Below are 17,181 nucleotides of genomic sequence, written 5' to 3'. Positions count from 1 at the left end.
CTATTTTCTCCCCAAGTATGTGGACTTATCCTCATGCCTGATGTTTTGGCCATTTATAGGGAGTTGTAGTTTACATTTTGAGTCTCTTTTGTGAAGGTGCATTACGTTGCTGATTGTTTTATTAGGGTTTGGATGAAGATGCGACTTGGAGTAGAAAGTGTTCGGTACTTCCAGATCTGCATTCAATATTTTTTTGAGGTTAAGATTTTTACTTAGATATGTGATGAACAGGTCACCCACATATGTAAATGTATGTGATTTTGTGTCTGGCATGTCGCCAATGTATAGACTGAAAAGAATGGGTGTTAGTTCCGAACTCTCGCACACCATTATTCAGAATCATGCTCTTGCTGCTCATGCCATGAAGGGGAACCTTGACTTTCCTGTCTGTTAGCATGTTTTTGAGTGAAGCATAAGTCTGTTTACATTTAATGATTCTAGTTAGGTTAAACAGTAGACCCTCAGTCCATACTGTGTCATAAGCTGATGTAACATTGGCAAGAACCAGGCTGGTTTTCCTCTTTTTTTTGTGGAAGCCTTTCTCAATATTGTTGTGAGGGACAGCACTTGACTGCAACAATTTCTATCTTCTCAAAAACTTACTTGGTGTGTAGGAAGGTTGACTTCAATGTACAGAGTTAATATAGTCAGCAATTTTCTTGGGAATAGTTTATAGAAGGTACACAGCAGGGGTATCAGTCAGAAATTCTTTGAGTTATCTCCAGAGTTTTCAGGTTTCAGCATCACAGTGACTTTTGCTTCTTTCCAGATCTTAGGGACAGCACCCATTCTGATGCATACTGCATAGAGTTTGGCCTGCACACTCCTTCCTAAAATTCCTAATTTCTTTAAAAATTCTTGTAGAATCTCGTAAGTCCAGCCGCTTTGCCTGTCTTCATTTGCTTCAAGGCCTGGGTAATCTCCTCTGTTTCCACTTCTTTGATGATGTCCATTTTGATTGGATTATTAATTAATATATTTTTCAGATTTCAAGAAATCTGTTTCTTCTTGGCTGTATTCATTTGTATTTTGGGGGTCTGTTTCTGGACAGTGGAAATCTCAGATGGACCAGAACCAAGAGATGGCATGTGAGATTGTGTGGCACCACCTAATTTCCGCAGCAGGCCCAAGCTCTTTCTGCTAGAATGAGTAAAATATAGATTTTTTTCAGTGCTTCCTCCCATTACTCCTGCACTCCTCATTCATGGTATTTGCCAGTTGTTCCGCATCTCGTTGTCCCTGCTCTTCTGAAATTTCTCCATTAGTATTTCACATTCTTTCATCCAGCAGTGTGGTGTATTCCTTCATAACCCCATGAGGATTAGCATTTTGGGGCTATTTTATGTATTAGGTTTGTGAATCTTTTGGAGTTCACAGGTTTCGGCAGTATCTGATTTATTGTTTTCTCAATGTAGGACTGATATTTAATCCAGTAAGCTTTCCTCATGTTCCATTGTGGGATTTGGGGGGACTTTTTATAACTCTACAATTACCAGCATGTGCTGGCTCCGTGGGATCACCCCAAGGACCCTTCCTGTAGCTTGCACTGGTGTGCTGATTGCTCCGTGTGTGACGAAGGTGAGGTCAGGTGTCAACATTGTGCCCCACGCCTTTGATTTGAAGGTTGCTTTATCCTTGGCCTAAACATATGTAAATCCTGATTGTCTGCCCAGTCATTTAATTCGATGCCTTCAGTTGTGGATTTCAAATAGCCCCATCTGGTAAGTTGAGAGCTAAAATCACTGGCTTACACTGCTGGGTAATTAGCCTTGGGTAAAATATCTATGGAACATTTCTATGATGGAGGTGTATAGGCATTATAGATTGTCAGCTCCCCAATTGTAAGCCTATCAGATGTTCTACTGGTATTACTTTTGTGTCTAAATTTCCTAGGAGTTCATCTTCGTATTTTGAGTCACTTGATGGTTTCAGTAGTCATACGAGTTTCTTGTGAGAGTGTGATGCTTACACTTTCTGTCGTTAAATTTTTTTTTTTTTTTTTTTTTTTTTTAGGGTTTCTCCCTTTGTCCTCATATAGTCTTCTATGTTTAAATGACACACATTTGCACTCTTCATGTTAGAATCGCTAGTTTGCTCCATTTGCCTTCTTATGGACCAGCAGCATTAATGCACCCAATCACCATAGCTGTGTAAACTTTTTGCCGCTGTGCCATGTTAACATCATTGTCCAGGGTACACCTTCTAGGACAGGGGCGGGCAGGAATTCTGCACGTGTGCGGTGCACATGCACGTGTGCAGTTAACAGGTGTTCTGCGTGCACACAGGGGCAAGCGGGCCACCCGCTTCTCACCCCTCCCCACCATACCGTCTCTCCGCTTCTTCCCTTGTAATGCGTTTTGTTTCCTGGCCTGCTTTACTAAATGAAGGAATAAGGTTAGTAGGAGGGCTTGAAAGTAATCATGGCTTGAAAGAGTACCTATTACCTACGATACGTTTTATTTAATTATCACATGTGGAGTTTACAATACGTTTAATGTCTGGAACAAAATTTCTACGTACAGACAAACGCAAACAGTTACGTAAATTTTCATTACTGATGTTTGCTCTTAACCGAGACTTATTAATTTTCATAACAGAAAAAAATCTCTCACAAAAGTATGTCGAGCCCAACATTGACTATCTTCATGGCTTCACGATGGAGACGAGGAAACTCTTACTGTGGAAAGTCGTGATAAAAATCTATTACATGTCTTGCCAAAAGGAACTTGTCTCTCAGATGAGAATTACACTGTAGATCTATTAATTCCATTTGCAAACTGAGATGAATATCATCTACAAAAACCAGATTCTCTCGAGAACTATTCAAAACCTTGGGATAAGTAAGATACATCCCCAAATCGCTTGAGAAATTCTTCTTTTATTGCACTAAGAACGGCAACATACTGAAATTTATTATAATGGCGTTCAATATTAAACTTCCGCTCACCAGTTAGAATACTGTCACATATTACACATTTCCAATTTTCACAGTTTTCCACAGAGAACAAATGATTCTCCCATTCCTTTTTAAAAGATAGCAAATCTCCAATTCTCTGTTTCCTTGATTCACTCTGCATTTTCCGGTTATTGAAATACAACGTTCACTACGTAGTGGTCGCTTCGCTTCAACGTCCGCAGCTTAGCCTGGTACTGCCGGCCGCGGTGGTCTAGCGGTTCTAGGCTCGCAGTCCGGAACCGCGCGACTGCTACGGTCGCAAGTTCGAATCCTGCCTCGGGCGTGGATGTGTGTGATGTCCTTAGGTTAGTTAGGTTTAAGTAGTTCTACGTTCTAGGGGACTGATGACCACAGTAGTTAAGTCCCATAGTGCTCAGAGCCATTTGGCCTGGTACTACACTGCCGCAACCTGCAGGCTGTCGGCACTGTCTCGTTCGACGATTGCACGCGAGCAGCACACGTGCAGCGCTGTGTGCTCATGAGCCGCGTGCAATGTTTGCCTGCCCCTGATCTAGGAGGTTGTCTAAATGTCATACTGTGACTGTTCTTGAAGGGCAAAAATGTAATAGTGCTTAAATAAATCACAGTTGCACAGTAGTGTTAAACATACTTATTTCAGAATTGTTATTTTTTGTTCTGCCTTTGTATATCTCTGTGTGCTATTTTCCTCTCTTTTGTTGTTTTCTATTTGCCCTTAAATTTTTTCGCAAAGCCAAATAACATTTGATAGATAGCAATATTCTATGAACTGAACTGTCGTAAATCATTGTGGTCTCCTCGCCATGAATGATATGGAATAATAATATACCTATCTACATAATAGAACAAGATAGTGATCCAAAATAGCCACCACGAACAAGATAGTGACCCAATAAAGGTACCACAACACATTTTCAGATATGAAATCCATGAATTGTTAGATTGTTACTGTTTTCATATGAAGTGAAGTTTAACATAAGTATCCTGTTAACTTAAAACTAATGTGTCTGTTATAATAATGATAGTAATAAAAATAACCTCTCTCTTTTTTTTAATGGATCTATTAAGGATGAACATGGTGACAGGGCTGTAGATATGGCTATTGCAAATCCAGAACGATATGTTTTAAAACCACAACGTGAAGGAGGAGGTAACAATGTATATGGACAAAAGATTCGGGAAATAGTAGAAAAAATGAAATCTTCCAAAGAGAGAACTGCTTGGATACTTATGGAACGAATAGCTCCTCCAGTACAGAAAAATTATATTGTAAGACCAGGGCAGAACAATTTACCTGAACCAACAGATGTTGTGTCAGAATTAGGGATCTTTGGTGTTGTGATTGGGTATGTATCTTTTTATTCATTACAGATAGTTTATGGCAGTGATTACTGTGATTTATTTTAAGTGATTTTTTTTCATTTGAATTTCTCTATTTTCATTCATTGCAGTAAAGAAGTCATTTTCTTTAGCATTAATTAAAAAAGGTTATTTAAATTACCAGACCACCTAGATTTGAGGACACTTAACCCTAGCTAAGTGCTCATTGTTATGTATTTTCTAACTTTTATTGTTTGAAAATTCTCATGTAAATGAACTGTATACTTTTTAAAAGGGCATCAGTCCATAATTTGGTGATTTCGAGTTCGCCATTGCTTCAGATAGTACATATGTAACTGCACAAACTGACATTAAATGGGTCCAGTCCTTCGGTTAGTGTACGTTCTATAGGTTTCTGAAAAACAATGTCATTTTTATAGGAGCATCAGTTAATATTCATCCCCTTTAAAAGTGAATAGGCACTAGGTTTTTACCCTGTGACAGAGAGTTCGGCATTATAAAAAGGAAACTAAGGCAACAGGACAGATTGTTTGCTGTGCATGATGTCAAGATATATTTCTTAACTTGCAAACAAGGTAAATTTCATTTTAAAGAGGTTGCTGCTACTGAAATACTAGACATCACGTCATTGTGGCAGGTGTATTACAGCAAGACAAGGATTGAAAGACAAGGGAAGGTTCTGTCAGCACTTTTCATAATTGTTTTTGATAACACAGGAAAGGGTTGTGTTACAGCTACTGTAATGATCATGGGACTGTTTAGTCACACTTTTCTTCTGGCCTTCCAATGTTGTCCACTGACTGCACCAGAAAAAATAGCTTATCAATCTGGAAAGGTTCCAATTAAGTCCACTACAATCAAGGACTTGGAAAAACTTCTATTTTGTCTACCTGATAAACACATACCCTTCTCTGAAGAAATTTTGAAGTGACCTATAAAGAATGACAACCAAGCACTTAGTGAATGGGCTGTCAAACACTGATTATTGTGTAGAATGATGCATTAGTATTGTGAATTGTAGAACTTATATAATAAGAGGGTGAGTCAAATGAAAACCATAAATTTGTAATAACAAATCGAAATTTCGCGCCGTTATCCTGTAAATTGGTAAGCATGCTACAAACAGTGTGCAGAATGGCCTGTAGGTGGTAGCATAGTGCAGATGCACACATACCGCCACAGTATCAGTATAAAGATGGCCGTCCCACTTGCGACTTGCACCAGGGAAGAACAGTGTTCTGTTATTCGGTTTTTTACGTAGTGAAGGTGTGAATCCTATTGAAATTCATCGACAAATGAAGGTTCAGTACGGTGATGCATGTTCGTCACAGCAGCAAGTCTATGAATGGAGTAGGAAGTTCACTAATGGTGTGACTTAAGTGGAAGATGCTCCTCGTTCAGGTCAGGCCCAACGAGTTGTGACTCCACAGAACGTTGCAGCAGTTGCAGCCATAGTGAAGGAAAACTGTCAAGTGACACTGAAAGACATTACAGCATGTTTACAGATTAGTCATGGGTCAGCACACCACATGGTGCATGATGTGCTCCAGTTTCACAAAGTGTCTGCAAGACGGGTGCCACGGCAGCTGACTCCTTAAATGAGAGAACGATGTGTTGATGCTTGTGAAGAACTTCTTCTGCGCTTTGAACGAGAAAGTGATGGCTTCCTTCCAAGATTCAATACTGGGGACGAAACTTGGGTTCACTTCCACCAACCAGAAACGAAGAGAGCGAGCAAGGAATGGCGCCATTCCGCATCACCAAAACCAGAGAAGTTTCGAACAGAACCATCAGAGGGAAGGTTATGCTGACTCTTTTGGGACGAAAAAGGCGTCATTTTGGAGCATTACATGCCTAGAGGGGCCACTGTCCCAGTAAATCATACACAGATCTAATAAAAAATCACCTGTGGCCTGCAATCAAATCAAAGTGATGTGGATTGTTGTCAGCAGGTGTCCTTTTGCAACATGGCAATGCAAGACCCTACACTGCCCGTACAAGAGTTGCAATAATCAGACCTGCATTCTGAGTATCTTCCTCATCCCCCGTACTCACCTGCCCCAAGTGATTTCCATATGTTTGGACCAGTCAAAGATGCAATGGGAGGAAAGAAGTTCCATTCTGATGAAGAGGTACACCACGGGGTGCACAAGTGGTTGCGCAGATTACTAAAAGAATTTTTTTCTAAAGGAATGCACTTTGTAAGCGCTGGAGGACTTGCATTGAGCGTGGGGGAAATTATGTTGAAAAGTGATGCAGCTTTGTACCACTTCTACACAATAAATAATATTTAAAAAAATATTTAAAGTTTTCATTTGACTCACCCTCGTATATTGTACACAGTCAAGATAATGTTAATTTAAAGATTATTTAAATAAAAAACTATTTTCATAAAACATACTTTAGAAACAGGTCAAAATGTATAAAATAAGTTCTCCTGGCTCCACGCAGATTCCTAAACCCATATGCATAATGCTGAAAATTTGTGCTTCTGATTTTTTAGTAGTTATGGCAAGATTGGTAAAATTTAAAATGAGAAACGTGGGGTGAATGCAGTAGACAGTAGTAAGGAGTGTAGAGACTGCCTGTCATTGAGAAATACACTACTGTTCATATCATTTGCAGAGCAATAAAATTTCAGTGACTTAGACAAGTTACTCGTGCATCATTTATGTATTGCATGTGCCCAATATTTTTGTTTCAAATTTTATAAGTATTGTCATAGTTATTAAAAATTTGCAAGCACAATATTCAGGGCAATTTGTGAGGTGTTAGGAGTCTGTATGAGGCCGGGAGAAGTTATTTTATACTTTTAAGTCAATTTTTTGATTGTTTTGAAACATTTTTATGCAATTACAATAGGTTTATGGTAAATTTCATGTTTAATTCAATTTCTCTTCTTCTGAATCAGTCAGTATATTGCATCATCCTACTTATATCTCTCAAAAAGACTGTGAAAGCAAAAATTAGAGAAGTTCAAGCTCATGGAGATGATTAACAACAATTGTTCACCTCACAAAACTTTCATGGCTGGAGCAGGGAAAGGGGGAAATAAAAGTGGTATGCAAAGTACCCTCCACCACACATTATACAAGAAAGCAAGTTAATATTGCATTGTCATTGGTTTCTGTACTGTGTTGAAGGTTTCAAGTGTCTATTGGGAAGGTAGTTTAAAATCAATTGCAAAATTTGTACCACACAAACAAGAAAGCAAACTAATAAAAAGGAGCCTGCATTTTCAGCATCTTTTATGTGTATTTTTTTTTAAAAAAAAGGCATCCGTTTCCAGGGTTGAATGATTAGTTACATTACCAAAATGTAGCATTAGCAATTCATCTTAATCCTTGGGCAAGCGATGTTAATAATTACACCGACTAAAACGTTATTAAAAATAGTAGGAATATAATAGAGGGAAACATTCCACGTGGGAAAAATATATCTATCTAAAAACACAGATGATGTGACTTACCGAATGAAAGTGTTGGCAGGTCGATAGACACACAAACAAACACAAACATACACACGAAATTCAAGCTTTCGCAACAAACTGTTGCCTCATCAGGAAAGAGGGAAGGAGAGGGAAAGACGAAAGACGACCCACATCCTTTCGTCTTTCCCTCTCCTTCCCTCTTTCCTGATGAGGCAACAGTTTGTTGTGAAAGCTTGAATTTCGTGTGTATGTTTGTGTTTGTTTGTGTGTCTATCGACCTGCCAGCACTTTCGTTCAGTAGGTCACACATCTGTGTTTTTAGATATATTAAAAATAGTAGGTCAGAGATAAAATAAAAAGTGGCAAAATGTGCAATGACACGGAGCATTGCAGGCAGGTGCTGATGTCATGGGGTTCTGTGGCATGCCAGCGGTGGCCTGACGAGGCTGCTGGTGCCTCCATGTAAGCTAGTGAATGTCTTTCTTTCTATGAAATGTGTTAGTCACTTCAAATTATTAAGAGAGACAAATTGGCATATTTCCTTTCCATTATTATTTGGAAAGATTGCTGCCCACCATAAAGATGACCCATTGAATTGCAGACAGGTAAAATGAAAACACTGCTACATATTGCAATGTTCGGTCAAAGCCTTTTTCAGCTACGCACGCACGCACACACACACACACACACACACACACACACACACACACACTACTTATATTGCCAGCAGCCTGGCAGGAATCATAATATTGTTGGTAGTCCAATCTGGAGTTTCCATTGTCTCATAATTATTAAGAGTCTTTTTTTCCAAATAGTCCTATTATTTCTGGTATAGATAGTTTTCCAACTCCTGCAACTCCACCAGCAATGGTGATGGTCTCTCTTGCTAATTTTGTTCACGTTTTTCGGAAGATACTCATAAAAAGCGCCAGTATCATTCTTCCTTCTCTTCTCTGGACCTTATATACCTACAACTTTTAGATGAGCTCCTAAAGAAGCCACAACATGAGTTGTTCAAAGCATGTCTCCTGTCAGAATGCAGTATTAGGTAACTTTATCAGTGCAGACTCTAAGAAGAGCTTGCTTCACTACCAGTCAGTAAAGACATTGATGTAGAATGGAATAATATTTAGCATGCCTCATTAAAGGAGCCTCAGAAGCACTTGGCAAAAGGAAGAAAAACATGTGAAAAAGGACTCCGAAATTGGAACACAGAAATTAAAGAAACTATTAAAGAAAAACAAGTAGCTTATTTGAAGTTTCTACAGACAAAAACATCAGAGAGCTAGGAAGTGTACAAAATAAAAAGTAATGATGTGGAACTTGTTCATATGCATCATAGGACATGATGTACATGGTGGACAGCAATTTGAATGCAAAGTCATAAAAGCCCTGAACCAGGAAGAAAAAGACACTGCCTCATTGAACATTATATCCAGTGGGCAATGGGAAAATCATTTTACAGACTTTCGGTGTACACAAAGGGCTGAAGATGATGCTGGAGAAAGTATGTACAATGAAATAGTAGATCCAGTTACTATTGAGGAGCTATAATAGCTTTGAAAAGTATGGAGGACAGAAAAGCAGCTGGAATAGCTAGAATAAATGCAGAACTAATTAAATGTGGATATCATTGGATAAAAGACTTTTACAATTGATAAATTGGTGTTGGACGAACAGCAAATCCCATATCCTTTGCTTACAACAGAAACGATCTCCCTTTTCAAGAAAAGGAAAGATGATGACTGTAAAAACTATCCTGGCATCAGTCTTTTAAACAGGGCTACAAATTCTGCCCAAAGGTAATCATTGACCACATACAGAATATCCCAGAAATTATTATTTCTGAAGAACAAAGTGGATTTAGATCAGGTCATTCATGCATAGACAATGTGTTTGTAATTAAAAATATAAAGACACAGTTAAAAACACAGAATTTAATACAGAAACCCATATGATCTATATTGACCTAGAGAAGGCTTTCAACTGTGTGAACTGTGAGAGCCTAGGGAAGATCATATCTGAATGTGGCTATTTCTATCACCTAATAGAGATAGTAAAAAGTCTTTACAAAGATACACACATATAATAAAACAGGTAGGAATCAATGACAAGAAATCATTGTTAATCAAGATGTGGACTATCACCTACCCTTTTTGATATTTACAGTGTAAAGAAAAGGATAGAATGCTACTCACCATAGAGATGGGAAGCATATCGACTTTTTCTTCGAAGGAATACGTCATTCACATTCGCTTGATTTGACGATACTAGTCTTACTATTACTATTAGCATTGTATTGCAAAACTGTCAAATGGTGTTTAGGTGTCAATGGCACGTAAGATGGATATGCCGTATTCAGCAAATATTTACTATTTGCATGATATATGAGAGAGAATTGTCAGAGCATGTGCTTCGATAAGTGCCAAAGTGATAGGTGTACCACTCAATCCATAAGAAGAACACTGCAGCAGTGGATTGCTACCAATGGCCATCACTTTGAACATAATCTGTAGATGGATGTTCATGCCACATTTTTGACAGTCGTTGACCTTCAAAGACCTTATTGTTACACATCATTGGATTCGTCTCGATAGCTGCTATCAGAAAATAAGTACCAAACTATAGCATCCCTTTTAGAAAAACAAAGCTGACCTTCATATCTCTGATGCGACCCCACCTAGCAAGAAAAAACCAACGTCATATTGTGGCCCCCGTTATCCCATGCAACATTTGTCCCACAAACTTTTCAGCTACTATCATACTTTTGGAGTTATTCTAGGTGGCAATAGTTAGTGACTCACACTGTATAATGGGAATTGTGGCTGTACATCTAATAACCATTACGAAAAATAATAAGACCAGGCAACCGAGGCAATGGTGGCACAATCAAGTCACTACAAGTTATGCCCATGCTTGCCCCACCATTCATTCCATATCCTAATGTAGAATAGATAAAAACTACACCAGGGTAAAAGTTGCCAAGGATTCTTCCAATGTGTCCTGCTGTGGCACAATGATCGTATGGGTGACATTATCATGTTGCAAACTCCCATGAGATAAACAGGTATAATAACCTCCCCATAAGTGTATCAGGCACAGCAAGCCTCCATATGAAATGCAGTACATAATTTTACTATGTTGCAAAAAAAAAAAAAAAAAAAGAATCTCAAAACACACTGTAGTGTCATGTAGGACTGACACACAACATAACGTTGATCCATTTGCCTGGTAACCCATTCTGTTACTAGAAGGCACGAACATATTGTAGAAACACAAGACACAAAACAGGATATACATAATGTACAATAACGGGCATTAGATGGCACCACTGTCTAGTTGTAAAGAAACTAGTCTCTAGTTGAAATATGAACACAAACCAAACTCTGGTATACAAACCAAAACATTGGTATACATTGTTTACAGCTTTAAAATTACATATCAAAGCATAGTCGAAAAGGTATGATAACAAAGAAACAAAGTTTCGTCTCAATACAGCATTATAACAACCAAAATATTGTTGTGCATACATTACAAAATGTCAATCCCAGGCTTCCCATTAATAGGTTGTTTGTTACAGTCTTTCACACAGACAATTACAAAACAAATTAAAATCCTGTTTACTAGATATCATTACTATGTATCATATCAAAACACTATATGTTACAATCATGAAGGGCTGGATGTGTTGAGTATTTGGGGGGGGGGGGGGGGGGGGAAGACGTGGGAAGAATGTTAGGGAAAGGGGTAGTTAGGAATCCCTACTTATCGTATGGAAAGGGAAGAGGGGGTTTTTGGTTGTATGAAAAACATGAGGGGGAAAGGGGAGAAGAGATACAGAGATCTGTATTTTTTTATAATTAATGTATATCCATCAAAAATTAATATTAAGAAACGGAAAGATTACACTACTACATAAGTAATTTTACATATACAATATAACTTCCATATGGAAGCTTGCTGTGCTTGATACACTTACGGTGAGGTATTTATACAAGTTTATTTCAAGGGAGTTTGTGCCATGATAATGATTAAATATACAAATATGTGTTCAGACTTGTGAATTTATATCACCCATATGATTGTTGAGTCACAGCAGGACACATTGCAAGAATTCCTGGCAACTTTTACTCTGGTGTAGTTTTTATATATTCTGCATTAGGATGTGGATCGAATGGTTGGGCAAGCATGGGCATAACTTGTAGTGACTTGATTGTGCCATCATTGCCTCGGTTGCCTGGTCTTATTATTTTTCGTAATTGTTGTTAGATGTATGGTCACAATTACCATTATATATTCTCCAACTGATGCTTCATATTTGAAAATGATGATGTAGTTCATTGAAACTGGTACATCTTTTTTTAAAGAAAAATTTTATGTAATGTGACTATGGCTTCACTATTGTTGTCTCAAATACTTAACATTAGCAGAACTTTATGGCACAAAGTGAAGAGAGACCATCATGAAATTTTATAAATTGATGGTGGTTCCTTATCCTATGGAAGTGAAAGCAGAGTAACTACAATAAAATAAAATAAGCAGTGGAAAAATCCATTGCTCATATCCCTGCAATAGGCTTAGCTGTAAGACCTGTCCCTTGCATCCTCCCACCACCACCACCACCTGCTACAGTCCAGTCACAAGCATCACGTATCCCACCAAAGGCAGGACTACCTGTGGAACCAGTCATGTGATCTACAAACTAAGCTGCAACCGTTGTGCTTCATCCTAATTGGTCATTTCTGTCCGCGTGAATGGCAACCGACAAACTATTGCCAAGAAACAGCTGGATCGCCTAGATGCTGAGCACGCTGCCCAACACGACATTCTTCATTTTAATGACTGCTTCACAGCCTGTGCCACCTGCATCCTTCCTACCAACATCAGCTTTTCTGAGTTTTGCAGTTGGGAACTCTACCTGCAACATATCCTATGTTCCCATAACCCTCCTGGCCTCAACATTTGTTGATCATTGTCCTTCACCCACCAGTTCCCTTCCCAGTTCCCACCCCACAGCCTTCTACTCCACAGATGCACCTAAGCCTTTTTACTTCTCTCCTTTCCGGTTTGCCCCCTCTCCTCCATGCACTCCGTCTAACCTTCTGACTGCACCTAACTGCCCTACCCTCTCTCCACCTTATCCCTGTATGCTCCCAAGAACAGCCATTATGCTTCCATAAACTGCATTTTACTGTCCCCCACCTGTACCCTGCTCTCCCTCTCCCTCCCCCTCCCCACCCCAGCCTTCTCCTTACCCCCACCACCCAGGTTGCTTCTCCCATCATGCACAGTTGCTTGCAGTCTTGCTTTGGCACCCAGATACAGTGGTCGGGTGTGTGTGTGTGTGTGTGTGTGTGTGTGTGTGTGTGTGTGTGTGTGTGTGTGGTCTATTTCAGCAGAAGGCCTTCTGGCTGAAAGCTACATGATTTGTATTTAGTCTTTCTGTTGTGCTTTTCTGTGACTCAACATATATGCTATAAAATAACATTCAAACAGCAGAAATGAGGTTCCTAAGGAAGACAAAAGGTTGCACAAGAAGAGACATGATTAGAAATGAAGATATTAGAATAGAATTAAATATTTTTAACATGAATGAAAAAATTCAAAAATATCTTGAAGGTTTTAGGCAATATTAGATGATAAAGCTGGGTCACAGAATTCCCCATAAGATCCTGAACAACAAGCAGAATGGGAAAAAGAGATACTAGAGTACCTTGAAAAAGATGAGGGTGATTTTGTTTGAGTTCAGAACAGGCAACAGCCTAATCCATGAAAGGGTGGTGGTGGTGGTGGTGGTGGTGGTGATAGTAATTCCTTGTTTGGCAATTAAATTTGCATCATATAACAATGCAAGTAAAGATGTCCATATACAATTGTTATATAATTTAAACAGTTTTTCTGAAATTGTCGTGTCGATAACCTATGTCAGTTGACTTAAGCCTCCCTAAAAACATAAAACTCAAACATTATGTTACCTGTGAAGACACTATCTTAATGTTGTGTAAAACATTTTTTTCCTCCTTGAGGAGTGTCAGCCTTTTTTTCTAATTTGACTAAGCTATGCACCTGGATTTTGGTAAGCAGCTATTGACAATAAATAATGGAAACTCCAGATTGCGATATCAATAGTATTAGGGAAAAGATAGATGGACTGCTGGTAGTAGCAGTAGCGCGTGCTTTTTTTGTGTGTGTGTGTGTGTGTGTGTGTGTGTGTGTGTAAAAGCTTTGGCCTAAAGCTATAATGTGTAACTGTCTTTTCATTGTGCCTATCTGCAACTCAACAGGTCATCTTTACAGTGAGTAACTGTCTATCCTTTTCCTACTACAAGTTGTGGCACGTAAAACCTACCCATTGTACTCAATAATAATGTTCCAGTGCGTGCTTGTGTGTCATTGATAAAGGAAAACAAGAAACACTGCCAAACAGTCATGCACGAAATAACCATTTCCTCTGATGTACTGACACTGCACGGAACTCTGTTGTTGTGTAAGTCAGCTGCAGCCATAGCCAGTGAAACTTGTCAAAACCAGTTAAGAAATAGGCCTTGTTGTGTGAAGTCAGGTTAGTGTGTGTGCGTGTGATAATACTGTATTCATTACCCAAGTGTGTTGCCATTGTTGAAGCGTTCATTCAGATTTGATCTTTTGTGAAAACAAAGAATTTGTTTCACGAGAAATTTCCAGGACATTCGGTGCCAGTAAAAAGCACCATACAAGAATTGATTGAAAATGGCAGCATACAATATTGGTTCAAAATGCTCCCAGGAACAGACCGCCAACTGTCTGCACACTTGAATTAAAGAGGCAAGTGCAGGAGATACGTCCTCATAAGTCAACCAGGAGATTGAGCTAACAGGTTTCTGTAAGTGAGAGAAGATGCAGACATGTTTTAAGGTGACTGTAGTTAAAACCATACCAGGTTGGTGTTATGCAAGAACTGAAACAGCGTGACCACTGGAAAAGAGTGCCTTTCTGTTTATGACTGTTGAGAAATGTTGCCAGTTTTGGCTTGGACCAGCTAAAGTTCATCATGAGTGACAAGGTGTGGTTCCATCTGTATAAGCATGTAAATTACCAAAAAATAAAAGTATTGTTCAACAGAAAATACACACGCAATCCACCAGGTACCCTTGCATGACAAGAAGATTGGTGTTTGGTGTGCCATTTCTGCCACATGCATTATGGAGCCCATATTCTTTGAGATGACGATGAACAGCAACATGTATTAGGGAATTGTGGAGGAGTTTTTTTTTCAAATTTGTCAGAAGAGGAACATCAGTTATGTTATTTTCAACAGGATATTGTAACATGCCACACATCAGCTGCATTATTGTGCCATGCACATGAGATGTTTGCACCAGAGAGGACAATCAGCAAAGGCTTGTGGTCTCTTCGATCACCAGACTTGTGACTTTTACTTATGGGTACTGTTAAAGGGAAGAGTATGTGAAACAAATCCGCACACAGTTGAAGAACTCGAGATTAGAACCAGAATGTCATCAATAGCATCACAACACAAGAACTGACAAGAGTATATATATGAATATTCTCAAGCGTGCCCACATGTCCGTTGAATTGGACAGAGGACACTTTCAGCACCTACTGTGAGTAATAATATTTAGTACATTACATTTCATTTTATATTCATGTGTTGACTTTATGGGCAGGTTTTACGTGCCGCATACGTATTATTAACAACAGAATGTCATTAATATACAAAAGAGGAGTGAGCACCAAAATGAGACTACACTTCAAAATAGATATGAAAAAAAATCATGCTTATCATATGGAAATGGAGTGTGATGCATTGTGAAAAAAAGTTTGCCACTTCCTTGAACATAGACCTTCATGAAGAGAAAGGTAGAAAGTTCCTCACAGATGAATGAACACTATGTGGTAGACCAATAGCCAAATGAGAACTTTTTTTTGTTTTGTTTTGTGGCCAAATGCTGCACCTACTGAGTTATCCAGGCACAACTCTCACTCTGCCCTACAGCTTTACTTCCACCAGTATCTCTCTTCTAAAGCTTGGTCCAAGGAATTTGGAGAAGGTTGACAGCAGTGTATTTTCTGTGCCATGGAGGCTCGGTTAGACAAAAGAGTAATCTGTTATAAAAGTTTACTGTGGGATTTCCTAAAAATGGCTTCTGAATACATCCATTTATTTTGAGGACTTAAAACAGTAAACAATGTGGTCTGGAAGTTTGATTCTTAGTATCAAAAGTATGGTAAAGATATACTCAGAGCTAATAGATTTTACGAGAAACACATTCATAAATGAAAACAGATATTAAAGGCCACTACTATACTTTGATTGAAACAACTTTGTGATTGACATTAAGTCAAGCTGAGTGGTATCAGTGAGTCGAGGAGCAGGGGCCAGCCCCCAGCTAGTTGTATTTCTCTTTCGAACACCACATGATCGCTGCATTCTGGCAATACAACCACCACCACTGCAATCTGCCAATCACAAAGTTATTTTATTTAGTTGATAAATTTGAATATCTCTTCTTACCCTGAGTAGTGTTGATTTACCTTTTTAAAAATCCATTTAATATTAATTCATATTTCAGAGATGCAGAGAAAATTCTTGTAAATGAACAAGTGGGCCATATGTTGCGGACAAAATTGAGCACTGTGGATGAAGGCGGTGTTGCAGCAGGACTAGGGGCACTTGACAGCCCCTATCTGGCAGATCTGTGATGTAGATTGCATACCATCAACAAGATGATATGAATTTCCAAGTGCTTTCATTGAAAATGTTATTTAATACTTGTATTTCTGTCACTTGTTTTACAGATTTATGAGTACATATGACATTTTTGGTTCATCACAGGCCTACAGAAAACTATGTATTGTTATTTGTAATTAATATTAGTGGGGAATGTGTAGAGTTGTGAATGTTGTTGATATCTTTTAAAGTTATTTTTGGTGGGTCATTAAATATTTAATAAAAGAACAGTAAAGCCACTATTGTGGTCCTTCGAATGCTTTAAGAATCTTGGCCATCACAGAAGATCATTGTTTTATATTAAAATATGTACTTTGTAATAAAAATCACAGAGATTGAAATGGCTTTTACTTGGAAAATTTTGACAAACATTTGGACAGGTACAAACACAAGTTAACTGATGTTATAGTTCCTTCGTTTTTTTTAAGCAACAAATTGGTTGGAGGAGACATAACTCTTTTTCGTTACATGCTTGCGTTTAAGTACTGGCACCATTAGGAGGTGCGAAAATGTGGGGAATTTTTTTTTTTTTTTTTTTTTTTTTTTTTGGGTGTGTGGCTGGTGGATAAGTTCACCAGCAGCAATTCACGTGTCGAAGTTCGCGCCTCCGCAGTCTCTCACTGTGATGACCATTGTAATAGTCTTAAGTTGATTGATATATTAACTCTCCTTTGAACAAAGTGATATTTACCTCCTCTTTCTTGAAGAAAAAGATGCACTGTCCATCTCCATGATAAGGAATGG

At 38.6% G+C, this 17,181-nt stretch overlaps 1 protein-coding gene across 1 annotated transcript in view; it reads left to right on the top strand.

The window, feature by feature from the left end:
• The window catches only part of LOC124770346 (glutathione synthetase-like), a gene marked incomplete at its 5' end in the record, with an annotated part of 28,169 nt that extends 11,391 nt beyond the window's left edge, over positions 1–16,778 (top strand). The window contains 2 exon segments of the mRNA XM_047249191.1: positions 4,004–4,281; positions 16,280–16,778. Coding sequence (XP_047105147.1) covers positions 4,004–4,281; positions 16,280–16,409 — 408 coding nt within the window.
• Between the last annotated feature and the right edge of the window lie 403 nt (positions 16,779–17,181).

Source organism: Schistocerca piceifrons, unplaced genomic scaffold, assembly GCF_021461385.2.
Source record: "Schistocerca piceifrons isolate TAMUIC-IGC-003096 unplaced genomic scaffold, iqSchPice1.1 HiC_scaffold_791, whole genome shotgun sequence".
Taxonomy (NCBI): Eukaryota; Metazoa; Arthropoda; class Insecta; order Orthoptera; family Acrididae; genus Schistocerca; species Schistocerca piceifrons.
This window is presented reverse-complemented; position numbering and strand designations above follow the sequence as displayed.